We start from the raw sequence: 27,456 nt of genomic DNA, 5'->3' as shown, positions 1-27,456 counted from the left end.
GGTTTTCAACAAGGTCTCACAAAGTAGATTTTTACATAACGTTAAAGTATGTGGGATTGAGATGGATAGAAAGCTGGTTAGCAGACAGGAAGTGAAAAATGGGTCTTTTTTCCACTTTACTGCCTGATCCCCATATTCCATCTTTCCCATAGTATCCAAAAAGCTATCAATTTGCCTGGAATATATTCAGATCGAGCATCCACAACTCCCTGGGGTAGAAATTTCCAAATATTCACAAACATCCGAGTGAAGAAATCGCTCCTCATCTCAGTCCTAAATGGCCAAACGCTTTATTCCTAAGGACTGCCCCCCTGTTCCATGCTCTCCGGCCAGGAGAAAACAGCTCCTCGCCTCTACCCTGTCAACGCCTTTCAGAATCTTCCCTGTATCAATGAGATCGACTCTCAGTTTTCCAAACCCCAGAGCATATTGACCCAATTTACTCAGAATCTCAGGATAGGACATCACCCTGATCCCAAGAATCAACATAACGTCCCCGCAGTACTGACGGTCCAATAGTCTAGCACTCCCTCAGTACTGAGCCTCCAACACTCCAGTGCTCACCACCACCTATCCCAGGGTAATTAGGAATGGACAACAAATGCTAGCCTTGCCAGCAATGCTTACATTGTAAGAAAGAATGAAAAACACAAAAGGATTTGGAGTACTAGAGTAAAGAGATATAAAAACAATAATAATAATATTGAGATTTCATTTCTATTGCATAGGGCCTTTCTTGAGGCCGCATCTCAAATTGTGTGCACATTTTGAATCACTTTATCTAAGGAACGACAGGCTTTCCTTAGAGGGAGTGAAATTAATTTCATAAAACTGATTCCTGGAATGAGGACACTAGGCCTATATTCCCTAAAATTGAGAAGAGGTGATCTCATTGAAACATGTAATGGTAAGGGACTTTTTGCGCAGATTATGGGAGGTTGTTTACCTTGACGGAGGTTCTATAGTTAGATGTCATAGACCCAGAATAAAGGGCTGAATATTTAGGACCAAAAGATAGTTACATTTCTTCATTCAAAGGGTTGTGAATCTTTGGAATTTTCTACCCCAGATGGCTATGTCTCGAATGCAGTTAACAACGGAGATGGATAGATTTTCGGATCTTAAGGGAATTAAAGAGAATCGGACAGAAAAGTGGAGTTGAAGTAGATCAGCCATAACTCTTGGGGCTCAAATTACCTACCGTATCGTATTTTCCAAGTTGAGTTCAACAAAACACCAAGTATGTTTTCTCAATTATCAAAGTTTAAAAAAACGAAACATAGATTTTCTAGTAAAAGAAAAAAAATGTTGTATTCATTCAGCATGACAGGCAGCATAGATGAAAAGGGAAATAAAGGTAATTTTTTATGTTGATGACCTTTTATCAGAGGATGTTTAAGATGAACAGATTTTAAGCAAGTATAGATCCATGAAAATAAATTAAAAGGAATCAATCTATGATAAAGCAGATCTGATTAAATAACAAAAGGGATAGCAGCCCCTTACTAAGTTGATAATAACAAGTATAGAAACAAAGGCTGGTCTGGAAGAAGTATGAATGTAATTGGCTACAGCAAAAGAGAGGAGAAAACCAAGCTTTGGAAGTGAGGTGGAATTCCCATGAGGCAGCTTTCATGGTGAGTCGGTAAGTAGACCCCAGACATACAGGCTATCGTTCCAGTCGTATACCAACAGGGAACTCCACTGCCCTTCCTCAGTAACAGCCCAGATTTCCTCCACTTAGTGACTCCAGTGCTGTCTGAGAGAAAATGGAGCGGTGATTAATGTCTCAAGTTCTTAAACTCAATGTTGAGTCAGAAGACTGGAATATGCCTAGAAGAAAGATGACCGGCTGGATTCTCCATTTCTGAGAGAGTGTTGACGCCGTCGCAGGATTTGTGGACTTTCTCGACAGCATGCGCCTGGACCGATTCAGCTACTGTTAACAGGCTAGCACTGGGGTCACATGGAACGCAATCTATTGCAATGAGAAAAGGTGCAGGATTCGCTGGTTTCACGACTGACACTCAGGAGGCCGACAAGCAGCAGCCGCATATACACATTTCACTCCGCACACACCAGTCAACAAGTTGGCATCGAGGAAGGCGGCACCCTATTTCACGGATGCAGAGTTGGAGACCCTTCTGGACGTAGTGGAGGAGAGGTGGTTGACCCTGTACCCCTGTCCGGGAAGGAGACTGCCAGCTGCCGCCATTCGCATGCCTGGGCACAGGTGGCAGAGGCGGTGAGCGCCGTCAGCAACACTGTTCAGACCAGCCAGCTGTGCCGGAAAAACTGTATGACCTCCTCAGGGCAGCCAGGGTGAGTTGGCAGCACTGTATGCCCCTGCTCCAGTTACCTCCCATAGTCCAAAGATGTGCAGGTTAGGTGGATTGTCCACGGTAATTGCCCCATAGTATCCAAAAATGTGCGCAGGTTATGGGGATAGGGTAGGGGAGCTGGCCTAGGCAGGGTGACCTTTCGGAGGGCTGATACAGACTCGATGGGCCGAATAGCCTCTTTCTGCACTGTAGGGATTCTATTAAATCACAGAAGAAGATCATTCAACAAATGTAGTAATGCAGTGCCTGAGTGAATCGGAATTAAACATGAAATCAATGCAATTTAATGTATCCAATATTGGATCATTCCAAATTTCAATATATTATAAAGCTACAAAAATATCTCAATGGACACAGCAATGATTTAATTGTAACAGATGAATAAACATGCTGCACAAGTTGGTGGAAATAAAAGGTAGGTACCTGAAAATTTCAGTTGTGCTCGAATGTGATATATATTTCCATTGAAAGGAAATGACTTCAGCGTGGCTCTCAAAGCTAAATAACAAACAAATGACAAGATGACCAAGGAATATCTGAAGGTATACATTGGTTTCCACATAAAGGTCAGAGAATTTAGAAAATAAGTCTGTTCTGCTCATTTTATCTTATACTTCCATATCGGAACTATTTTTCCATTGTAGTACCTAACTATAGGTTAAATGAATCCAATTTCTGAGCCATCCTTGCTGACAATTCATTCAAGTTATTGTTGAACCTCTGGATTAATTGCCAAAGCCCAAGTGTGAGAGTTGTTATATTGCATCATGAACCAGTACATCAGGGAAGCTGCAAGATGCAGTGCAAATGCACATCAGAAAGATTGACAGCAGACTGGAAATCTTTATGGAATAGCAATGCAATATTATCTTTGATTCAAAAAGACAAAGGAGGAGGGAAGGTATACAAGCTAAAACAAATAAGACCAACTTAAAGGAAATAAGGAAAAGGCTTAAGAAAGATGATTATCAGATTTCACCCTGGCAATGGTTGGGTGGGTCTGTAGTGAAAAGGGAGGAAGAAAAAGGTAAAAATCAACAACTTGCATTTAACTAATGCTTTACTTTAAGGAGACATTCGAAACACACCTTCATAGGTGAAAAGATTTACAGAGCCAAAGCTAGATATTAGGATGAGTGATCAAAAGTTTGGCTAAAGGAGACAGGTTTTAAGGAGTCGTAGGAGTCGTAAAGGAGGAAAGAGACGTGGAAAGATTTTAGAAGGGAATTCTAGAGTTTAGGGACCATGTGGTTGCAGATCAGCTGTGAGATTGCTCCTTGCTGAATGACTGAGTGTAGCTGTAAAACATGAGCAAGCACAGCTGGAATAGTCCATCAATACTCTTTGTCCAGGGCTTTTCACAGTAACTTCATTGAAGCCTACTTGTGACAATAAGCGATTATTATTATTAGGCTTCCAGATATAAAATGCCACTTCAGCTGATACCAGAGATGTTGAGAACATTAAAGTACTCAACCAAGAATCAGCCATGCAGGAGGCCAGGGAAATATTAAAGGAGAATTAAAGTTTTCTTTCAGTATTTTAGGCACTAGCATGGTAAGCATGCCTGACATGAATACTTTCATAACTCTGACAATAATACTCTGCGCAAAATGGAGGGGGGAGGAAAAAACTAACCAGAGTTTCACTGCGTCCAATGTAGTATCCCAGTCAGCCTCACTTGCGGCTATTAATGCATTAAGTCACCCATGGATATACTGCTTCCAGGTATGAAATCAAAATGTTACTCATTACATTCAGGCCTTTGAACTGTTTCTTCTCCTAAGTGATTGATACTATAGTACTGCTGAAAAGAAAACAAGAGATATGCTGAAGCTTTTTGTCTCATCAGGACACTGTTAGAATACTAACAAGGGGAAAACAAGAATTTAAACCTTATGAGAAGAGAGTGCTGATCGGTTGGGAAGTGGACTCTGATTGGCAGAAGCATTGCTATGGAGAATGCACGAGTTGATGGTGACTGACAGTTAACTGCCATGCATTGTTTGAAATTTAAACCAGGTAGCTTGACCCCGATTGATCAAAGGAAGGAGTCAGCGAATGGCTATCACTTATTTTTGTTAGCTGAATCAGGTGGATTCTTCCTTTCAGCAAAGAACAGGGTCCTGTGTATTAATATTTGTAGCTTCTAGTACACATTGCGAGCCTGACAGAATCTTAAATTGGTTGTCAGCATAATGTTTACATTAATTTGAGAAACAGGTGAAGCTGTTTCACACTGCTACTATGCAGTAGCAAAACAAGTGGTATTCGCCACGAACAGGATGCTGCCATCAAGTCAAGAAGACGTTCTGCCTCTCACACAAATTAGTATTGTGGCATATGAATTTCTGTCTCAGTGTGATGCTAGGTATGTAGGCCATACATTCCAAAGACTGGGGGCGGATCATATCGAGCAGCATGTCCCAGCCAATAGTTGCAACAGGCAAGATACAGAATGCATCCAACCAACCCACGCTTCCAAAACTCAAAACACATGTCCAACGTCGAATGTGATTCCATGACTGGACAACATTTGCTCAATAATCCAGTGTGCTAAGAATTACAACAGCCAATTTAAGATTGTCAATGGTGCTCGTAATGTGGTACATTTGGGAGCACTGGAAGCTACATATATTAAACAGGGCCTTGTTCTTTCCAGACAGAAAAAACATGCACACCACACACTGCGCCTATCTCAGCTAAGCAAAATAAGGGACAGCCATTTGCGGACTCATTTCTACGGAAATGCCTTGACCAACTGGCAAAATCTCTACCAGAGTCTACTTATCAACCAATTAGCATTTGTTTCTCCCAAGGTATAAATTATTGTTTTCCCCTTGCAATTTGTATTCATGTGAAATGCCCTGATGAGTGCAAGACGAAAAGCTTCAACATGCCTTTTTTCAGCAATATTTTGCACTACTAAACAACTAATTATACTATATTTGTAGTTGCATTCAATTGCAATATTGACACAATCTCAAACTCGATCAGATTTGAATTCACTATGAGCAGCATGTCACTTACATTTTATCATAAAAATGAAATTTACCTTTGCACTTTGTCACAAATCGAGCCTTTTCAAGTGGACGGCTGAACCTAATGCAGATCTGAGTCATTTGTGGGAAAACTGATCCTGATCGGAATTTGCCATTCCACCTGAACAAAACACAAAATTATGCATTATCTCCAAATATCCATTAAAAGTGCCCTAAAAATAAGTTTTCCCTCCCAATTACTGCTGCACACAAGGCTCATTGATGTCAGCATAGGCTGTTACTTTCATTTATTAATTAGAGAATCTGGTCATCCACATTTATTGTTTACGAGAAACACGAGTCTACTCCCAAAAATGCCATTACATTTTGTTCCAAGTATCCATTAATTTGAATAAAGCAATGCAATTCACACAACTAATTTAAGGATAAAAATTCTAGACAATGTAATGCTACATACTCAGTTTGATCATTTCTTCGAGCCAGCAGCTAAAGAACTATATTGTAGACTTTAACAATTTTATCTCTTGCTTACCAGCCAGGAAACATCAAATAACGTGCTCGCAACATCATGGGCTCTGAAAAACTGCTATCAGATAGAATCATTTCAACATCAGCATTCCTATATTTTGGGAAAAACAACAAAAATAAGGCAAAAGGAGGCATGAAGAAGTAATGTGAGCTGCTTTTGTTGCCTAACAGATGATTCATGCAAGACAGTTTTATTTAGGGCGTGATTTAATGGGGGGGGGGGGGGGGGGGGGAGAAGTCCTGTTTCAGGTGGGTGAGGCTGAATTGTTTTCCGCTCATCAGTGCAGGAAGTGATCTCTTGATTCCCCCAATGCGGACTCCGGATTTTTTTCAAATTAATTTACAGGATGTGGGCATTGTTGGTTAAGCCGGCATTTGATTCCCATCCCTGTGTTGCCCTTCAGAAGGTGGCGGCGAGTTGCCTTCTTAAACCACTGCAGTCCCTGAGGTATAGGTACACCCACAGTGCTGTTAGGGAGTTCCAAGATTTTGAGCCAGCGACAGTGAAGAAATGGTGATACATTTCCAAGTCGGGGTGGTGAGTTCCCAGGTATCTGCTGCTCTTGTCCTTCTAAATGATAGTGGTTGTGGGTTTGGAAGGTGCTGCCCAAGAAACCTTGGTGAGTTCCTGTAGTGCATCTTGTAGAATAGCTGCCACTGTTCCATCAGTGGTAGAGGGAGTGAATGTTTGTGGAAGGGCTAGCAATCAAGCGAGCTTCTTGTGTTGTTAGAGCTGCACTCATCCAGGCAAGTGGAGAGTTTTCCATTACACTCGGATTTGCACCTTGTAGATGGTGGACAGGCTTTTGGGGGAGGCGGGGTGACGTCAGGAGGTGAGTTACTTGCTGTAGGATTCCTAGTCTTTGACCTGCTCTGGTAGTCAGTGTTGATATGATTAGTCCAGTCCAGTTTCTGAACAATGATAACCTCCAGGGTGTTGATCGTGGGGGAATTCAGCGATGGTAAAGCCATTGAATGTCAAAGGGCGATGGTTAGATACTCTTTTGTCGACGGACTTCCGGGTGCGGCTATGCAGAGCTAGGTCGCATATTCGGTAGCTCCCGCTTGGAACGGACTTTTGGGCTCTTTTACAGGGCCCCCACGGCATTTGTTTGACATTTCCCGGTGTGGCAAGAGGACTGCAACATTCCCCTGATGGTGTCCCCCAGGAGTGTTGTGTCTTTTGGCTGCCAGGCCCGGCAGAAGCAGTGGAAGATTTGGCTGCAACAGGATAAACAGGGCCCCTTCCAGCATGCAAGCGGGGGAAGGGCAAGCTTAAAGCTGCAAACTGACCTGAGGACCTTTATCAAAAGTGAATTCTAACAGCAGAGGGAACAACTGTGAAAAGATCTCACCAGGGCCACTGAAGAAGCGGGGACGAGGCTTCCGGTGGCGGCCATGGAGGAGTAGGTCACGCATTCGGCAGCTCCCGTCTGGAACGGACACTTAGACCTTTTTCAGGAGTTTCCACGGACATTTTGGGGCAGATTGGTGAAGCGAACACTGCCAAAAGAATTCCCTCTCGAGACTTTTGGGCTCTTTTCAGGGCCCCCAAGGGCACTTTTTCGACGTTTCCCGGTGTGGGAAGGAGTTAATAATAGTTCCCCGTCAGTATATGGCTTTAACTAGGAGCGGGGTGACAAAAAATGTGGTGGTGGACCAGAAGAAGGGAGGGAAGGAGGACAAAATGGCGGCGGGCGGAGACCAGGCAGCGTGGTGGCAGTGGGCGGAGGAGCAACAGGAGGGTATCCAGCGCTGCCTCAGAGAGATTAAAAAGGACCTGCTAGAGCTGATGAAGGCTTCTATTGATAAGCTGCTGGAGACACAGACGGCCCAGAGGGTGGCGATCCGAGAGGCTCAACAAAAGATCTCTGACAATGAGGATGAGATCTTAGCCCTGGCAGTAAAGGTGGAGGCGCACGAGGCGCTCCACAAGAAACGGCAGGAGCGGTTCGAGGAGATGGAGAATCGGTCGAGGCGGAAGAATCTGCGGATTCTGGGCCTCCCGGAGGGCCTATGTGGTCACCATGTTAAACTCGCTGATGGGAGCGGGGTCCTTCCAGGGGCCGCTGGAGCTGGAAGGGGCCCATAGAGTGTTGGCGAGGAGGCCCAAGGCTAACGAGCCTCCGCGGGCGGTGCTGGTGCGGTTCTATCGGTTCGTCGATCGGGAGTGTGTGCTCAGGTGGGCCAAGAAGGAGAGGAGCAGCAGGTGGGAGAACGCGGAGGTTCGGATATATCAGGACTGGAGTGCGGAGGTGGCGAAGAGGGGGGCCGGGTACAATCGAGCGAAGGCGGTGCTGCACAGGAAGGGGGTGAAGTTTGGCATGTTGCAGCCGGCGCGATTGTGGGTTACCTACAAGGACCGGCACCATTATTTTGAGTCTCCGGAGGAGGCGTGGGCCTTTGTTCAGGCCGAGAAGCTGGACACAGACTGAGGGTCGGGATGGGCGATTGGCGACTGCGGTGGATATGTTATGCCTATTTTTGGTTTTGGGGGGGGGGGGGGGGGGGGGCTTTGCATTGTTTTGGGTTTCTTTTTCTCTGTGTTTTTCTCTTTCGGGTTGGAGAGGGTGGATGGGGTGGGTTGGGCACTGTTTTGGTTGGTGGCGGGGCCTGGTAGGTGGAGAGCGCGAGATTTTCTTCCCGCGTCGAAGACTGGGGGGGGGGGGAAAGCGAGGATTGTTTCCCGCGCTTAGAACGGAGGGGGAAGAGCCTGTGAATGGGGAGCGGGAGAGGAGGGTGTGCCACACAATGGGAGGAGTCGAAGGGGAGGCAGGAGTGGCCGGGGTCAGCTGACTTGCGGAAGTGCAATGGGGGGAGTAAACCAGCTAGGATGGGTCCTAGCCGGGGGGGTGGGTGGGGGGGAATCGAGTTGCTGCTGCTAAGATCAAGGAGGAGCTGGAGCGAGTGGGGTGGGTCAAGACGGGGGTATGCCGCTGTGGGGAACGGGCCGGGTGTGGGGTGCGGGCGCGTGGCTGGCCGAGGAGGGGTCATGGCTAGTCGGCGGGCGGGTAGCCCCCTAATCCGGCTGATAACCTGGAATGTAAGGGGACTGAATGGGCCGGTTAAGCGGGCCCGCGTGTTCGCACACCTGAAGGGGCTCAAGGCGGATGTGGTTATGCTCCAGGAGACACACCTGAAGGTGGCAGACCAGGTAAGACTGAGGAAAGGGTGGGTAGGTCAGGTGTTTCACTCGGGGCTAGATGCCAAAAATCGAGGGGGTGGCGATCTTGGTGGGAAAGAAGGTGTTATTCGAGGCGTCGAGCATTGTGGCAGATAATGGCGGTAGGTACATAATGGTAAGTTGCAGGGAGAGAGGGTGGTACTGGTCAATGTGTATGCTCCGAACTGGGACGATGTGGGTTTTATGCAGCGTATGTTGGGTCGGATCCCAGACTTGGAAGTGGGTGGCCTGATAATGGGGGGAGACTTTAACATGGTGTTGGATCCTGCACTGGATCGCTCCAGATCTAGGACGGGTAGGAAGCCGGCAGCGGCTAGAGTGTTGAGGGGATTTATGGACCAAATGGAAGGGTTGGACCCTTGGAGATTTGCAAGGCCGGGGGCTAGGGAATTTTCATTCTTCTCACATGTCCATAAGGCTTATTCTCGAATCGACTTTTTCATTTTGAGTAGGGCGCTGATGGCGAGAGTAGAGGATACCGAGTATTCGGCAATCGCCATTTCAGACCACGCCCCGCATTGGGTGGACTTGGAGATGGGGGAGGAGAGGGACCAGCGCCCGCTGTGGCGCTTGGAGGTGGGGCTGTTGGCGGACGAGGAGGTGAGCGAGCGGGTCCGAGGAAGTATAGAGAGGTACTTGGAGACCAATGACAACGGGGAGGTCCGAGTGGGGATGGTATGGGAGGCACTGAAGGCGGTGGTGAGGGGAGAGCTGATCTCCATCAGGGCCCACAAGGAGCGGAGGGAGAGGGAGAGGCTGGTGGGGGAGATGGTGAGGGTAGACAGGAGGTATGCGGAAGAACCTGAGGAAGGATTGTTGAGGAAGAGGTGCAGCCTCCAGGCCGAATTCGACCTGGTGACCACCAGGAAGGCGGAGGTGCAGTGGAGGAAGGCCCAGGGGGCGGTCTACGAATATGGGGAAAAGGCAAGCCGGATGCTGGCGCATCAGCTTCGGAAGCGGGAGCAGCTAGGGAGATCGGGGGAGTTAAGGACAGGGGAGGGAGCGTGGTGCGGAGTGGGGTTGGCATCAATGGGGTCTTCAGGGACTTCTACGAGGAATTGTACCGATCCGAGCCCCACGGGAGGAGGGAGGGATGGGCCGTTTCCTGGACTAATTGAGGTTTCCAAAGGTGGAAGAGGGACTGGTGGCGGGACTGGGGGCCCCGATTGGGCTGGAGGAGCTAATCAAAGGGATAGGAAGCATGCAGGCGGGGAAGGCACCGGGGCCGGACGGTTTCCCGGTCGAGTTCTACAAAAAATATATGGACCTGTTGGGCCCGCTGTTAGTTAGGACCTTCAATGAGGCAAGGGAGGGGATGCTTTATCCCCGACGATGTCCCGGGCACTGATCTCCTTGATCCTGAAGCGGGACAAGGATCCCCTGCAATGTGGGTCTTACAGACCGATTTCCTTGCTAAATGTAGATGCCAAGGTGCTGGCGAAGGTCTTAGCCACGAGGATTGAGGGTTGTGTGCCGCAGATCATCCATGAAGACCAGACGGGGTTTGTGAAGGGGAGACAGTTGAACGCGAATGTGCGGAGGCTTTTGAACGTTATCATGATGCCGGCGAGGGAGGGGGAGGCGGAGATAGTGGTGGCGATGGACGCTGAGAAAGCCTTCGATAGGGTAGAGTGGGGGTACCTGTGGGAGGTGCTGAAGAGGTTCGGGTTTGAGGAGGGGTTTGTCAGGTGGGTTAGGCTGTTGTATGAGGTCCCGATGGCGAGTGTGGCCACAAATAGGAGGAGGTCCGAGTACTTTTGGTTGCACCGAGGGACGAGACAGGGGTGTCCCCTGTCCCCCCTGCTCTTCGCACTGGCGATTGAACCCCTGGCTATGGCACTGAGAGAGTCGAGGAACTGGAGGGGGTTGGTGCGGGGTGGGGAGGAGCATAGGGTGTTGCTTTATGCGGACGACCTGCTGCTGTATGTGGCAGACCCGGTGGGAGGAATGCCAGAGGTAATGAGGATGCTTAGGGAATTTGGGGACTTTTCAGGGTACAAGCTCAATATGGGGAAGAGCGAGCTGTTCGTAGTTCAGCTAGGGGGACCAGGAGAGGGGGACTGGCGAGCTCCCACTAAAAAGGGCGGAGAGGAGTTTCAGATATTTGGGGGTCCAGGTGGCCAGGAGCTGGGGGGCCCTGCATAGGCTTAACTTTACAAGGCTGGTGGAGCAAATGGAGGAGGAGTTCAAGAGGTGGGACGCGTTGCCGCTGTCCCTGGCGGGTAGGGTGCAGTCAATCAAAATGACAATGCTCCCAAGGTTTTTGTTCCTGTTCCAGTGCCTCCCCGTGTTTATCCCGAAGGCTTTTTTTAGACGGGTTAACAGGAGTATAATGGGGTTTGTGTGGGCGCGAGGGACTCAGAGGGTGAGAAGGGTGTTCCTGGAGCGGAGTAGAGATAGGGGGGGGCTGGCGCTGCCCAACCTCTGTGGGTACTACTGGGCCGCCAATGCGACAATGGTGCGCAAGTGGGTGATGGAGGGGGAGGGGGCTGCATGGAAGTGGCTGGAGACGGCGTCCTGTGTGGGTACGCGTCTGGGGGCGCTGGCAACGGCACCGCTGCCGCTCCCTCCAAGGAGGTATAGCACGAGCCTGGTGGTGGTGGCGGCCCTCAAAATGTGGGGGCAGTGGAGGCGGCATAGGGGGGAAGTTAGGGCCTCGGCGTGTACCCCATTACGGGGGAACCATCTGTTCGCTCCAGGAAGAACAGGTGGAGGGTTTTCGGGGTGGCACAGGGCAGGCATACGAAAGTTGGGGGACCTGTTTGTGGACGGGAAGTTCGTGAGCTTGGGTGAGCTGGAGGAGAAGTATAGGCTCCCCCCCGGGGAACACCTTCAGGTACTTACAGGTAAGGGCGTTTGCCAGACGGCAGGTGGTGGAATTCCCACGGCTACTGCCACACACAGTACAGGACAGGGTGCTCTCGGGGGGGTGGGTGGGAGTGGGGAAGATCTCGGAAACTTACCAGGTGATGCAGGAGGAGGAGGAGGCCTCGGTGGTGGAGTTGAAAGGTAAGTGGGAGGAGGGTAGTGGGTACCTGGAACTCGCTACCGGAGGAGGTAGTGGAAGCAGGGACGATAGGGACATTTAAGGGGCATCTTGACAAATATATGAATAGGATGGGAATAGAAGGATACGGACCCAGGAAGTGTAGAAGATTGTAGTTTAGTCGGGCAGTATGGTCGGCACGGGCTTGGAAGGCCGAAGGGCCTGTTCCTGTGCTGTACATTTCTTTGTTCTTTGTTTGTAGAAGTTGGGAGAGGAGATCGAAGAGGGGACGTGGGCAGATGCCCTAGGGAGGGTGAACTCTTCCTCTTCATGCGCGAGGCTCAGCCTCATACAGTTTAAGGTGCTGCACAGGGCACATGACCGGGACAAGGATGAGCAGGTTCTTTGGGGGTGAGGACAGGTGTGTTAGGTGCTCAGGGAGCCCAGCAAATCACACCCATATGTTCTGGGCATGCCCAGCGCTGGAGGAATTTTGGAAGGGCGTAGCGAGGACGGTGTCGAGGGTGGTAGGATCCAGGGTCAAACCGAGCTGGGGGCTCGCAATATTTGGGGTGGCAGAGGAGCCGGGAGTGCAGTAGGCGAAAGAGGCCGGAATTCTGGCCTTTGCGTCCCTGGTAGCCCGGCGAAGGATTCTCCTTCAGTGGAAAGATACGAGGCCCCCAAGCGTGGAATGCTGGATCAGCGATATGGCAGGGTTCATTAAATTTGAGAGGGTGAAATTTGCCTTGAGAGGTCAGTACAAGGGTTCTTTAGACGGTAGCAACCGTTCTTAGACTTTCTGGCAGAACGCTAGACATTGGTCAATGGCAGCAGCAGCTCGGGGGGGTGGGGGGGGGGGGGGGTTTACTTTATTTTTGTTTATGTTATTTACACTGGAAGGGTCGGAGTGGGTGTATACACCTGTTGTCTTAAATCGGGGTGTTAATGTTAATTTAACATTAACATTAACGGAGGGGTTGGGGGGTTGCTTTTTTAGATTGTGTTTTGTACTTAACCCTGTTGGGTTCTTTTTTCTTTCTCATTTTGTTATTGATATTTTATGAAAACCTTTAATAAAAATTATTTTTTAAAAAAGATACTCTTTTGTCGGAGATGGTCTTTGCCTGGCACTTGTGTGGCACGAATATAACTTACCACTTGTCAGCCCAAGCCTGGATATTATCCATGTCTTTGCATTTGGACATGAACTGCTTTATTATCTGAGGAGTCGCGAATGGTGTTGAAAATGGTGCACATCTGCAGACATCACCACTTCTAACCTCAAAACAAAGAACAAAGAAATGTACAGCACAGGAACAGGGGGCGGGATTCTCCACCCCCGTGCCGAAGTGCCCATGCCGTCGTGAACGCCGTTGAGGTTCACGACGGCGCAAAACGGCCCCTATCCCGACCGATTCAGGGCCTGATAATGGGCTAGGAGCGGGGCCGCGTCATTTACACGCGCCAAGGCCTTGTCGCCACGTAAAGGCGGCACCGCATACATGACACGGACGGCGCCGCATAACTGGAGTCACCCGCACATACGGCCAATCCGCGCATGCGTGGTTGCCGTCCTCTCCAAGTCCGCCCCGCAAGAAGATGTCAGACGGATCTTGCGGGGCTGCGGAAGAAAGGAGGTCCTCCTTCAGAGAGGACGGCCCGACGATCGGTGGGCACTGATCACGGGCCTGACCCCATTTGAGGACCCCCCCCCCCCCCGCAGGCCGCCCCCCCTAGCTTTCCCGCGCTGTTCCCGCCGACAGCGACCAGGTGTGGACGGTGCAGGGGGGGAACCCGCCGTTTTGGCCTGGCCGCTCGGCCCATCCGGGCCTGAGAATAGCGGGGGTGGCGGAGAATCGCCATTTTGGGTGTCTCGGGCGATTCTCCGACCTGTGCAGCGCGGAACTCGACCGGGCCGTTCTTGCCGCTTGGGCGTCGCGGGAAATTTTGGCGACCCAGGCGATTCTCCCAACCGGCGCGGGAGTGGAGAATCGCGCCCAGGCCCTTCGGCCCTCTAAGCCCGTGCCAACCATGCTGCCAGACTAAACTACAATCTTCTACACTTCCTGGGTCCGTATCCCTCTATTCCCATCCTATTCATGTATTTGTCAAGATGCCCCTTAAACTCAGTATCGTCCCTGCTTCCACCACCTCCTCCGGTAGCGAGTTCCAGGCACCCACTACCCTGTGTAAAAAAACTTGCCTAGTACATCTCCTCTAAACCTTGCCCCTCACACCTTAAACCTATGCCCCCTAGTAATTGACCCCTCTATCCTGGGGAAAAGCCTTTGACTATCCACTCTGTCTATGCCCCTCATAATTTTGTACACCTCTATCAGGTCGCCCCTCAACCTCCGTCGTTCCAGCGAGAACAAACTGGTAGTGTGGCGACCAGAATTGAACACTATACTCCAAGTGCCTAACTAAGGTTCTATACAGCTGCAACATGACTTGCCAATTCTTATACTCAATGCCCCGGCCAATGAAGGCAAGCATGCCGTATGCCTTCTTGACTACCTTCTCCACCTGTGTTGCCCCTTTCAGTGACCTGTGGACCTGTACACCTAGATCTCTCTGACTTTCAATACTCGAGGGTTCTACCATTCACTGTATATTCCCTACCTGCATTAGACCTTCCAAAATGCATTACCTCACATTTGTCCGGATTAAACTCAATCTGCCATCTCTCCGCCAAAGTCTCCAAACGATCTAAATCTTGCTGTATCCTCTGACAGTCCTCATCGCTATCCGCAACTCCACTAACCTTTGTGTCGTCTGCAAACTTACTAATCAGACCAGTTACATTTTCCTCCAAATCATTTTTAAATACTACAAACAGCAAAGGTCCCAGCACTGATCCCTGCGGAACACCACTGGTCACAGCCCTCCAATTAGAAAAGCATCCTTCCATTGCTACTCTCTGCCTTCTATGACCTAGCCAGTTCTGTATTCACCTTGCCAGCTCACCCCTGATCCCGTGTGACTTCACCTTTTGTGCTAGTCTACCATGAGGGACCTTGTCAAAGGCCATACTGAAGTCCATATAGACAACATCCACTGCCCTACCTGCATCAATCATCTTTGTGACCTTCTCGAAAAACTCTATCAAGTTAGTGAGACACAACCTCCCCGTCACAAAACCATGCTGCCTCTCACTAATACGTCCATTTGCTTCCAAATGGGAGTAGATCCTGTCTCGAAGAATTCTCTCCAGTAATTTCCCTACCACTGAAGTAAGGCTCACCGGCCTGTAGTTCCCTGGATTATCCTTGCTACCCTTCTTAAACAGAGGAACAACATTGGCTATTCTCCAGTCCTCCGGGACATCACCTGAAGACAGTGAGGATCCAAAGATTTCTGTCAAGGCATCAGCAATTTCCTCCCCAACCTCCTTCAGTATTCTGGGGTAGATCCCATCAGGCCCTGGGGACTTATCTACCTTAATATTTTTTAAGCCGCCTAACACCTTGTCTTTTTGGATCTCAATGTGACCCTAGCTATCTACACACTCTTCTCCAGACTCAACATCCACCAATTCCTTCTCTTTGGTGAATACTGATACAAAGTATTCATTTAGTACCTCGCCCATTTCCTCTGGCTCCACACATAGATTCCCTTGCCTATCCTTCAGTGGGCCAACCCTTTCCCTGGCTATCCTCTTGCTTTTTATGTACGTGTAAAAAGCCGTGTGATTTTCCTTAACCCTATTTGCCAATGACTTTTGGTGACCCCTTCTAGCCCTCCTGACTCCTTGCTTAAGTTCCTTCCTACTTTCCTTATATTCCACACAGGCTTCGTCTGTTCCCAGCCTTTTAGCTTGGTTAGGGGTGTGACAAGTCCTGGAGCACAAGTCTTCAGCACTATTGCTGGAATATTGTCAGGGCCCATAGCCTTTGCAGTATCTAGCGCCTTCAACCGTTTCTTGATATCACGTGGAGCGAGTCGTATTGGCTGAAGACTAAAATCTGTGATGCAGAAGACCGCTGGGGGAGACCGAGATGAATCATCCACTCGCCACTTCTGGCTGAAGATTGTTGCGAATGCTTAAACTTCATGTTTTGCACAGATGAGCTGGGTTCCTCGATCATTGAGGATGGGGGTATTTGTGGAGCCTCCTCCTCCTGAAGGGAGCTGTTTAATTGTCCACCACCATTCATGGCTGGATGTGGCAGAGTTTAGATCTGATGCGTTTGTTGTGGAATCACTAAAGTCTATTACTTGCTGCCGTGTTGTAGCTTCACCAGGTTGACACCTCATTTTTGGGCATGTGCGGTGTTGCTCCTGGCAAGCCCTCCTGCACTCTTCATTGAACCAGGTTTGATCCCTTGGCTTGTTTGATCCCCTGGCTTGTTGGTGGTAATGGTAGAGTGGAGGATATGCCAGGCCATGAGATTGCAGATTGTGGCTGAATGCAATTCTGCTGCTGATGGTCCACAGCATTTGGAGATTAAGTTTGCCATCAGTGGATCGGAAGAGGGGTTCTATGCGAGGTGTAGGCTGTTCACTCCTCCTTCAAGAGTTGGTAATCGTCAGCAGGAGGGGGTTGGGTCTGATAATTATTGTATCTCTTTTATGTGCATATAATTAAAAAAATATTAGGAAGTTTTCAATTATACTATTCAGGCAGTATTTAATGAAGGCAACAGGGATCATCACCCCACAGTGCATCTGAATGCAGTATGCTAAGGCACCTGACAGTATGGGATCAAGGAAGGCCTATCGGGTGAAAGCTGCCAACCAATCAGAGGCCGGCAGCTCGACTGAAAGACTGTGTCACCAGTGGTAGTGGCTGCTGCAAGTCCGACACCCAGCTGAATCCTAGAATTGTGGATTGATATAGGCACAAGCGAATGATCATAGGGTGAAAATTCCAAAATTGGGGAATAGGCTATTAGTAGCAAAGGCAAGGGGGTGGTTCTCAGGCCCCCCTCCCCGATGTAGAGTCCGTTGATCAGGCATCGAATGCCTTTGAATGAGGAACCTCCACCCTGTGTGTCGACACACCAGCTTGTTGTGCTCCCCATATGGCCTGTTCAATGCCTGCCGCTGGATTATTGCCAATGGCAGTGGGATAAGGGCATTAATCGTCTCAATTAGTGGAGGCAGGAAGGTCCATGGACTTTTCTGATGCAGACTTAATCGGAGGTGGAGGGAGTAAGGTGATAGGGTCCCCAAGAAACGTACTCCCACCTGATTAAATGCCCTTCCCACCACCAAACTCACCACAGCCTAGGGCATTAATATCTATCCTTCAAGTGGGGCACGATGCGGATCTTGTCAAAGAAATGTCCAACTGCGTTTTACTGCTCAAGTTGCAAGGTATCTTTGTTTCAAATTAACTTTATAGATTATTTAAAAATGTATAGAGAGAAATACAACTAGTATTTATTATAACTCACTAGGTGTGCCTTTTGAATAAACATTGAATCAGAATCAGCAGAAAAGTATAAAAAGTATACCTGGTCACTGCTCCCTTTTCTGCAAGAATGAATGCAATGCTAGGATTTGCTACACGAATCAACTTCTGTAAATGCACCAGAAGCGGATGTCTTTGCTCAGATGTCAAGCTTGTAAAAACAACATTACTGACCAAGCCTAGAAAAAACAATGAGAAATTTAAAGAATAATTATTGAATGAAAATTATTTTTATGGTAATTGGTTTCACTTAAAATTTGTATTGCTAAGGAATATGGAGGGGTCAGTCATCAGGGGGCATATGTTTAAGGTCCGTGGGGCAAAGTTTAGAGGAGATGTGCGAGGCTGTTTTTTTTACACAGAGGGTGGTGAGTGTCTGGAACGTGCTGCCAGGGAAGGTTGTGGAAGCAGATACATTAACGGTGTTCAAAAGAAATCTTGACAAACACATGGATAGGATGGGTATAGAGGGATACGACACAAGGAAGTGCTGAGGGTTTTGGCAAAGGTTGGTATTATGACTGGTAAAGGCTTGGAGGGCCGAAGGGCCTGTCCTGTGCTGTATAATAAGGGGATCAGGGGTTATAGGGAGAAGGCAGGAGAATGGGGATGAGAAGTATCAGCCATGATTGAATGGTGGAGCAGACTTGATGGGCCGAGTGGCCTAATTCTGCTCCTTTGTCTTATGGTTTTATGCATTGTTCTTTGCTCTAAGAGCAACAACAGGTCAATTGAGATAAATTCTTTGTATCCCAGAGTGGACAAGGGTGATTTCCCTCCCCAAATTCCTTCCTGCAATTTCTGATGGTAAAGCACGCATACAAACATCATGCAAGAACAGAATTGAGTGCCATGATAAAATTGCAATAAAAAATAAAGGTAATTCCGATGGCTGAGTGAAAGAAGAATCCAGGCTTAATCTATGCATGCAATGTCGATGAGAATGAAAAATAATAAATGCAATTGGAAATGAACTTAAAAATGATCTAATCCTGAATGTATCAAAAATACATCTCAATGCTAGCTTAGATATTGGCCGTCAAACTATCTATTATCAAACCAAAACACAAATTGGGAAGTGCAAACATGCACTCACTTGGACAAAATCATAAAACAAACTACCTATATTAACATTAATTGTGAAAGGACGACAGAATATCAAGAGGGAAATTATTTTCAGCAACGCACTGCCTTCTATACCAATCTTGCATACCTTGAAAGCATTGATCCAAAACTTTGGGGAAGAATAACCTGCAAAACAAAAAAATCTGGCATTAGCAACATAAAATTGATATTTGGAAAGATATGTTAATATGCTTCTCAGGGAAATATCATGCAAAAAATTGACTTAGAAACAGGAAATTGTTTGTTGCCGTTACAACTTGCATAAGTTCAAGGTGGTTATGTTCTAAACAAGTTCACACTCCAGTCTCTGCTATCACATTCTGTCTACTGTATCATAAGTCATCACGATACCAGTACCACACAAATATATAACTTACGTGGTAGCACTGGAAACCTCAAACTATTCACAATAACTTCATATCAGTGTTAATGTAAGCCTACTTGTGACAATAAGGATTATTATTAGAAATGAATAGCTACAAGCTTGCATTTAATAACAGCAATAACTATACAACACTAACTAAAAATGCTAAAGTTTAAACCAAGGATGCATGTTTTGGAGGGCAAAAACAGCATGAACCAATCACCAATCTAAATTAAAAGGCACGGCTGGATTCTCGGTTTTGGAGACTAAGTCACCACGCCGGCGTGAAAAGGGTGGTCTTTTACACCAGGAAAACTGGTGTCAAAAGGCCACAGTCCCAGTTTTGCTGGGTGCTAGCAGGGAGGCAACATAAGAGCTCACAGCCCTATCTGCCGATACGGCCCCCAGCACTTACGGATCAGAGGCCGCGCATGCGCATGGCGGCGGCCACACCGTGCTCCATGGTGGATTCAACCAGTGGACCTGGACGTCCAAAGTAGTGCCCCCGATCTGCCGCTCGTGCACCCCAGAACGCCCGCCCACATTGCCCCCAGCACCGAATGAAGCTTCCCCCGCCCTCCAATCGGCCCTCCCCCGACTGCGGCGGCCCTGAACTAGTGGTGCACGAGCCGCCCGGCCAGTGAGCACACGTAACCCATGCCGTCGGGAATTTGGTTGGTCGGGGGTGGAGCATCGTGGGGCTGGCCTCAGGCAATGGCCTGAGGCGGTGGACACACGATGCGGCATACTCTAGCAGAGAATTCAGAAACCAGCGCCGCTCTCTATTTTGGCAGCAAAACCGATTCTCCGCTCCGTCGCCGTACGCGATTTCAGCATCGGGGAATGGAGAATCCAGCCTAGTGTCTCTTCAGTGCATTTGCTCCTAATCAAAACCTATCAATGCAGGAATTTCCCCCCCCCCCAAGAAATGCTCACTGTTTGGTGTGAAAGTGGCATTAAGACAAAATGACATCTCGCTAAAGGATACAGAATTAATTAAAATATCTAAATGTTGACAAGAAAAAGAGCTACAACAAGCTGCCGGCACAAGAATGTAAGTAAATTGGTCAAGGAGAGAAGCAACAGCAAATCAAGGAGTATTAGTGCTTATTGACTTTAGGAGATCTGACAGTTGAAGAATTTCAATTATGAAATTTGGCTAATTATTATCTGAATATTTTGAATTATGATTGTCAAAACCACACAGAAAATTTGGACATTCTGAATTCTCCTTCTGTGTACCCGAACAGGCGCCGGAATGTGGCGATTAGGGGCTTTTCACAGTAACTTCATTGCAGTGTTAATGTAAGCCTGTGACAATAAAGATTATTATTATATGATCACATAATGGGATAAGTTGCATTCCAGCTCTGGAAAGTTGGAAATTAAAGTAGCAGTGAATTAGAGTAATATCAGAGGAACTAATATTTGTTTGGCATTAACAAAGCTGCATTTTCAGATTATATCAATAGCCCTCCAGCACTCGTGACATCAATTGACATGAGTATGTGAGCCAAGTTCCGAACATTAGTTAGTGCAAACTTTTCAGTTTTATAAGTGAATTATTGCCATTTGCTCAGAACTCAAGGCCTTCCCGGACACTGAAGGTAAACAGATTAAACAATACCAAGGATTTGACCCAGATCCCTGTTTCTGAATCAGGCCACAGTCATGAGCACATAATCCAGGTCTTACACTTCAGTGCAGTACTACGAGGAAGATGCACTGTTTGGATGTGATGTTAAATTGATGTTTGCCAGTCGAAAACACACAATTTGAAGAGGAGCAAGCAATTCTCCCAAAGTCAATATTTTTCTTCAGCAACTTCACCAGAAACAGGTCAATTGCCATTTGTGTGATCTTAGTCTGCACAAACAGTTGACACAACAGAAATGCAGGATAGGAAAAGCAAAAAAGGGAAAGGATAGGATTTATATTAATATTGTACTTTTCAAGACGGTCAGACGTGTCAAAGCGCTTTACAGCCAATGAAGTACTTCTGAAGCGTAGTCACAGGTTTATTGCAAGAAACATTGCAGCTAATTTGCACATTGCAAATGCCCAAACAGCAATGTGGTAATGATGAGACAAACTGTTTTTGCGATGTTGATTGGGGAATAAATATTGGTCAGGACACTGGGATAACTGAATTCATGCTCTGGGATCTTTTATACCCACCTGAAAGATGGCACCTCCAATTGTGCCCTTCATGACCACATGACATCCCAAAGCACTTTACAGGCAATGCCATACTGATTTTAAGTGCAGTCAGTATTGTAATGTAGGGGCGGGTAAAGGCAAGTATGCTGATTTCAGCACCAGACATGGGCAAAGATTGTTGATGTTTTGGAGGCGAAGTAGACAGTCTTGTTGCAGGGGATAGAATCATAGAATCCATGCAGACGGAGGCCATTTGGCCTATCAGGTCTGCACCAGCAAGCCTACCCAGGCTCAATCCCCCCACCCCATCCCCGAAACCACCTGGAGGCAATTTCGCGCAGCCAATCCACCTAACCTGCACATCTTTGGACTGTGGGAGGAAACCAGAGCACTCGGAGGAAACCCACGCAGATAAGAGAAGAATGTGCAGACTCCGTCACCCGAGGTCAAAATTTAACCCAGGTCTTTGGCGCTGTGAGGCAGCAGTGCTAACTGCTGTAGGTGCCCGAATAGGAGGTTGGAAGTTCAGCTTGGGTTCAAAAATGACACCATGGCTCAAACCAAGACAGTAGCCAGGGAGGAGGGTGAAGATAAGTGACAGTACCACCATGGAGCTTTTTATGGTGTGGGCTGAAGACAAATGCTTCAGTCTGACCACTGTTTAACTGGACGAAGTTGCTATTCATCCAAGACTGGATATTAGCCAAGCAGTTTGCCAACACTTTTTACCCAACACTTTCTGATAATGTTATTAAGGGGTAGCACTGGATGGGAAAGAGAAGGTATTCAAAGATATATCATCCTAGAGGGACACTACGTGCAGCAGGATGAAAAATCATTGCAGAGAATGTTCTGGTTATTGTTAGACTGAACCTTAAAAGGAATCTATTGGTTGGGATCACCTTAAAATGTGACAAGGTCCTATATGAAATGAAGTTAATTCTTCCTTACAGTTTGATAATTGGAAGATTTTGCAATTCTGTCTTTGGGTATACTCTAGGAAAATGACCTGCTCTCTGCTGCATTCCTTTATGGTGTGTGGCAGTTCCACTGGTTTAGCAACCCAACATCACCTGTATCCTAAACCAAAAAATCCTTCTCAAAGAATTTGAGAATTTAGGGTAGTTTTCAGTCAATCAGATCAGTTATTGAAACACCGAAACCTTCCAAGTTTCTCATACCAAAATCAAAAAATTCCAACAACTGAATAAATATAATCACATTTATACCCAACATAAAAATATAATTACATTTCGAGATAGTAATTTTATCAAGTGTCTTAAGGGAAAGCAACTCAAATTTGTGTAGTAGCTTTGACACCATAAAAAGGTCAATCTGGAATGAGGTGACTAACAGGTTACAGCAAGGGTCAGTTGTTCTTGTTCTTAATTATAGGCTGTATTAGGCTCTATTGTTCACGTTGTATATGTAGTTTTTAAATATTTGGAGTGACACCCACAGCAATTTAGATTTCCTTCTACCACAGGGAACAACAGTCTTACTGATCGGCAAAATAATACTACATACAAACTGAGTAATAATGAGTTTGGAGATATGATGCAATATAAGGAAGCAAGGTTTGAACAACTGCAAACAGAAGATAAGGAAGGAGAAAATTCTGCACTGTAAATTCTATGTAAAAAGAGGTTCATCATTGAAATAATAACAGTTTGAATGAGATAGAGGGCTAATTGGGAAACCAGGCCTGATGAATGTATTATAGATTAGGAAACTCAACAGACTAGATTCTTTGATTGTTTCACTTGTTCCTTGAACCTCATATACAAATTGATAGTAGCGTTCCAAAGTGATATCTCTACAGGGTTGTAGGAATTAATCTAAACTGTGTTTTTTGTGCTGTGGAGAGTATAAAAAATTCAATGAAAGCTCACTTTCCTGATGGCAATCTAGTGACCCCTGCTGGAAAGTAAGTGTATGGATATCATTGGGCTTGGATGCATGATTGTACCCAAGGTCGTAAACCCTGCCAATATCCGTGGTCTGAGTCGCCATGTGATTAACAGACATTTATATAAAGAAATAGAGGTCTGATGCTAGAACCCAAGGAATTGTATCCATCAAGAGTCACAATCTTCAAAGAGGAAAGGGAATAATGGTACATAGAGCATAAAGGTAGATTAATCACTTGTTTTGTTCTTGGAGAGGAAAAGCTTCTTTAGTAATCTCTAAATGAAAATGGTTTCCCTAACAAGGGCTGAAAGAATTCTTAACCATGAAGAAAATCATATGATTCAAAACAGATCACCTTTAAGAGTCTATCATTATTCACATGCCTCAATCTTAAAAATAATGTGGAGATCGGGCCGGCGTTGGACTGGGGTGGGCACAGTAAGAAGTCTGACAACACTTCTTAAAAATAACTAATAAAGGGGAAGCAGTGACGTAGCGGTATTGTCACTGGACTAGTAATCCAGTGACCTAGGGCAAGATCTGGGGAGAGAGGTTCAAATTCCCACCACAGTAGGTGGTGAAATTTGAATTCAATGAGAATTCTGGTATTGAAATCTAATGGTTAATTGTCGTTAAAAAACATTTTTTAAGGAAGGAAATCGGCCACCTTAAATGCCTTAGGTATGCACAGTAAAATGGAATTCAACAAATCTGCTAATTATGGAAAATCACAAGAAATAAATCTGACCATTGTCAGATAAAAGATTATGTATGATGGCAATGCATGATTGAATCTGAATGTCCTCTGAAGTGGCCTAGAAAATGACTCAGTTTATCGTGCTATTCCCTCATTCCAATTTTTAAAAAGTTATAATATCTTCAAAGTTGAAGGCGTGTGCAGCCTATGTACAACTTACTTTTTAAAGTTAGTTCTTCAAAACTGCAGTGCCTGAACTATGCCAAGCATTGGCAACCTACAGGCTTCCGAGTCACATGAGGCTCCTTAACATCTCATTTGCAGCTCCCAACCTTTTCCAGTTGGATTGCATCAATGTGAAAAAAAGTTTTAAAATGTAGAAAAAAAGCCATGCATTTATTGGGAGGATAAAAAGTTAATCATTAAGCTGCAGTTTCAAATTATTATTTTAAACAAAAATCATCATGCTTTAAATAAACTTGAAGTTGTATAACTATACCATGGTTATAAATAATGCCTTTGGTTCGAGTTTTAAAGTTGTGACCACTGGTTATAAATAATCCATTTGGTTTGAGTTTTAAAGTTGTGACCATTATTGTTTTTCTTACAGGTGAGACAATATGAATGTACTGTAATTTGTTTGGAAGATGGTTTGACTGACAAAGTTAATAATGCTAAAATTCAATTAGTCCTACTTTCATTTTGATGCTTTTAGTAAATAAATCAAACTTATGTATTGAAATACATGTATTTAATTATGCAAATTATGCATTCTACCAGAGACACAGAAATTTACCAAGTGTAGAAATGCTGAATTTTCCTCTTGCGGCTCCCAATAATTTAATTTTGTGCAAATCTTTTTGAAAGGCATTTCAGGTAAAAATGGTTGCCAACCTTGGATTATCGTCTTTGCAACGTAACTTTGCAGCAATGTTCTCACACTCCATGCTTGTATTTCTAAAACCTGAAATGTCAGTGTCTTTTTATAATTTTTTATCTACATCATCCTATGGATATAATTTTTGCATCTCTACAATGTTACACCACACCCTTTCAAGTGAATGTGCAAACAAATTCTCTGGGATAAGCTGCTCACTTGTGCAGTTTGTGTTGACCCTCTGCATGTCTTAAGAGCCGGGCCAGTTCTTCATTGGCTTAGAGAAAATTTCCCACCACAGGTATCAATTTATCAGGTAAACGAGCATTGTTCAATCTAGTCTTCTGGACGGGTTGAGAGATAGATACTTCTGCCTCGAAGCACCAGAGACTCGGGTTTAATTCCGACCTCGGGTGACTGTCTTTGTGGAGTTTGCACATTCTTTCTGCGTCTGCATGGGTTTCCTCCTGGTGCTCCAGTTTCCTCCCACAGTCCAAAGATGTGCAGGTTAGGTGGATTGACAATGCTACGTTACCCCTTAGTGTCTCAAAAGGGTAGGTGGGGTTACAGGGATAGGGCCAGGGAGTGAGCCTAGGTAGGGTGCTCTTTCAGACAATGAGCTTAATGGCCCTGTTCTGCGCTGTAGTAATTTGATGATTCCATAATGATTCTATAAATTTTCATGCATAATTTCCCTTTTTGGTTCGGTGTAATTTTCCTATTTTCTTTGGCCTCTGCCAGCATAATTACTAGGGGATAGGAAATGTCTAGTCATAATTATCTGGAAACCATGAATGTGGGACAATGAATGTTAATGAACCTGGTTTTCTGCCCAATTTACACATGCTCTTAATTTTTATTCTTTCTCCAAAAGTATGACAACATTAAATTTAATTTTCAACTTGTTCAAAATGTTCGATTTCAAATTATGTAATCTTAAAAAAATTGAGGAAGAAAGAAAGGTAACATTAATACTTAAGGACAGAAAACCCCAAGTTGTTTTTCAAACTGGCGGATGGTAGATGATGATATTCCCCAAAGGACAATACTGATTTTTTTCATATATAATGTATATATATATATAAAATATATCTATTGTGCATACAAAATATAACTTTTATATAAATAACTTGGATAACGGAATACAGAGTAAAACTTCAAAATTTGCCAATGACACCAAACTTTGAGTTGGGTATTGGAATAGTTAAATTTACAAGGTAGAAATGTCTTGGGTGAAGATCAGCAGAAGAGCTGAGGCAGCGGTGGAGTAAAGAGATGTTACGAAGGTTAAATTAGGCAACACTGAAGTTGCAGATCTGCTGTTGGGAACTCATCTGTATGTCAACCCAACATTAAGAAAGCGATTAGTCTGATTCAACTTCAGACAGCTGCAAAGGAAAAGGATGGAGATGGTATGGTTAGGGAATCAGGTTTCTGTCAGGTATTAAAAACCTCTGCCTTCCTTATATTTAAACTGGTCTGCTCATAAGCACCGAATGTCAAGCAGTCTGACAATTTAGAGACAGTAAAAGGTTTGAGGGAGATGAGGTTTTGAGGTATTATCAACGTACATGGGAATCAGAGAAAAACTGCACTGGTTGGAGTCATACCTGGCACAAAGGAAAATGGTCATGGTGGTTGGAGCCCAAGGGCATCACTGCAGGAGTTCCTCAGGAGTCCTAGGCCCAATCGTTGGGCTGCACAGTGGTTAGCACTGCTGCCTCACCAATCCAGGGAAACAGTTTCAATTCTGGCCTCAGGTGACTGTCTGTGTGGAGTTTGCACTTTCTCCCCGTGTCTGTGTGGGTTTCCTCCAGGTGCTCCGGTTTCATCCCACAGTCCAAATATGTGCAGGTTGGGTGAATTGGCCATGCTAAAATTGCCCCCGAGTTAGGTTGGGTTACGGGGATAGGGTGGAAGCCTGGGCTTTAGTAGGGTGCTCTCTCCAAGAGTCCATGCAGACTTGATGGGCCGAATGGCCTCCTTCTGCACTTTAAATTCTATGATCTTCAGCTGCTTCATCAATAACCTTCTTTCCATCATAAGGTCAGAAATGGCGATGTTCGCTGATGACTGCACAATGTTCAGCACCATTCACAACTACTCAGATAATGAAGCAGTCCATGTCCAAATGCAGCAAGACCTGGACAATATCCAGGCTTGGACTGACAAGTTATATTGACGCCACACAAGAGCAGGCAGTGACCATCTTTTTACAAGAGAGGATCCAACCATTGACAACTTGACATTCAATGGCATTACCATCGCTGGGATGCTGTAGGGGCTGGTTTGTAATGCAGAACAAGGCAGTAGCACGGGTTCAATTCCTGTACCGGCCTCCCCGAACAGGTGCCGGAATGTGGCGACTAGGGGCTTTTCACAGTAACTTCATTGAAACCTACTTGTGACAATAAGCGATTATTATTATTATTATTTGGGTTGGACGTGGTGATGAGGTGCATTGGGTCGATGCAGTCTGGAAAAGCCTGGGCAGATTCCCAGCGGAATTTTACAAAACATTTGCTGTAGAGTTGGGACCGCTCCTCATGGAAACGTTTTAACGACTCATTAAATAAGTGGGGGGAGGGTTCTGCCCATGCTGGGAGAAGCATCGATTTTGCTTATTTTAAAGAAAGGTAAAGCTCTGGAGGAGTGTGACGCGACAAGGCTGTTGATTCTCACAAGAGACCTCGCCTTTGCGCCTGATTCTCCTAGTGCCCACGAATTAATCGCGCCCCTGCAAAGCCTGGGCCAGCTGCCGTTTAGTACTGGTCCACACAAACAGACCAGGCGTAATGGCACCTGGGAGTTTCCCAGGCCATTCGAGACGCCTGGGTGGTCAGGGATAGGACAGGGTGGTACCC

The 27,456-nt window shown here is 46.1% G+C and overlaps 1 protein-coding gene across 1 annotated transcript in view; it reads right to left on the bottom strand.

Annotated features, from left to right (window-relative positions):
• dnaaf9 (dynein axonemal assembly factor 9) overlaps positions 1–27,456 on the bottom strand; it is a 279,052-nt gene that overhangs the window by 20,145 nt on the left and 231,451 nt on the right. The window contains exons 29-33 of the mRNA XM_072497670.1: positions 18,672–18,709; positions 17,502–17,637; positions 5,877–5,963; positions 5,398–5,504; positions 2,766–2,840 (exon numbers count right to left, since the gene is read on the bottom strand). Of these exons, the coding sequence (XP_072353771.1) occupies positions 2,766–2,840; positions 5,398–5,504; positions 5,877–5,963; positions 17,502–17,637; positions 18,672–18,709 (443 nt within the window). The remainder of the gene's footprint in view (positions 1–2,765; positions 2,841–5,397; positions 5,505–5,876; positions 5,964–17,501; positions 17,638–18,671; positions 18,710–27,456) is intronic.

This window comes from Scyliorhinus torazame, chromosome 3, assembly GCF_047496885.1.
Source record: "Scyliorhinus torazame isolate Kashiwa2021f chromosome 3, sScyTor2.1, whole genome shotgun sequence".
NCBI lineage: Eukaryota > Metazoa > Chordata > Chondrichthyes > Carcharhiniformes > Scyliorhinidae > Scyliorhinus > Scyliorhinus torazame.
The sequence above is the reverse complement of the archived record's forward strand: the minus strand, read 5'-3'. Positions and strand labels throughout refer to the sequence as shown.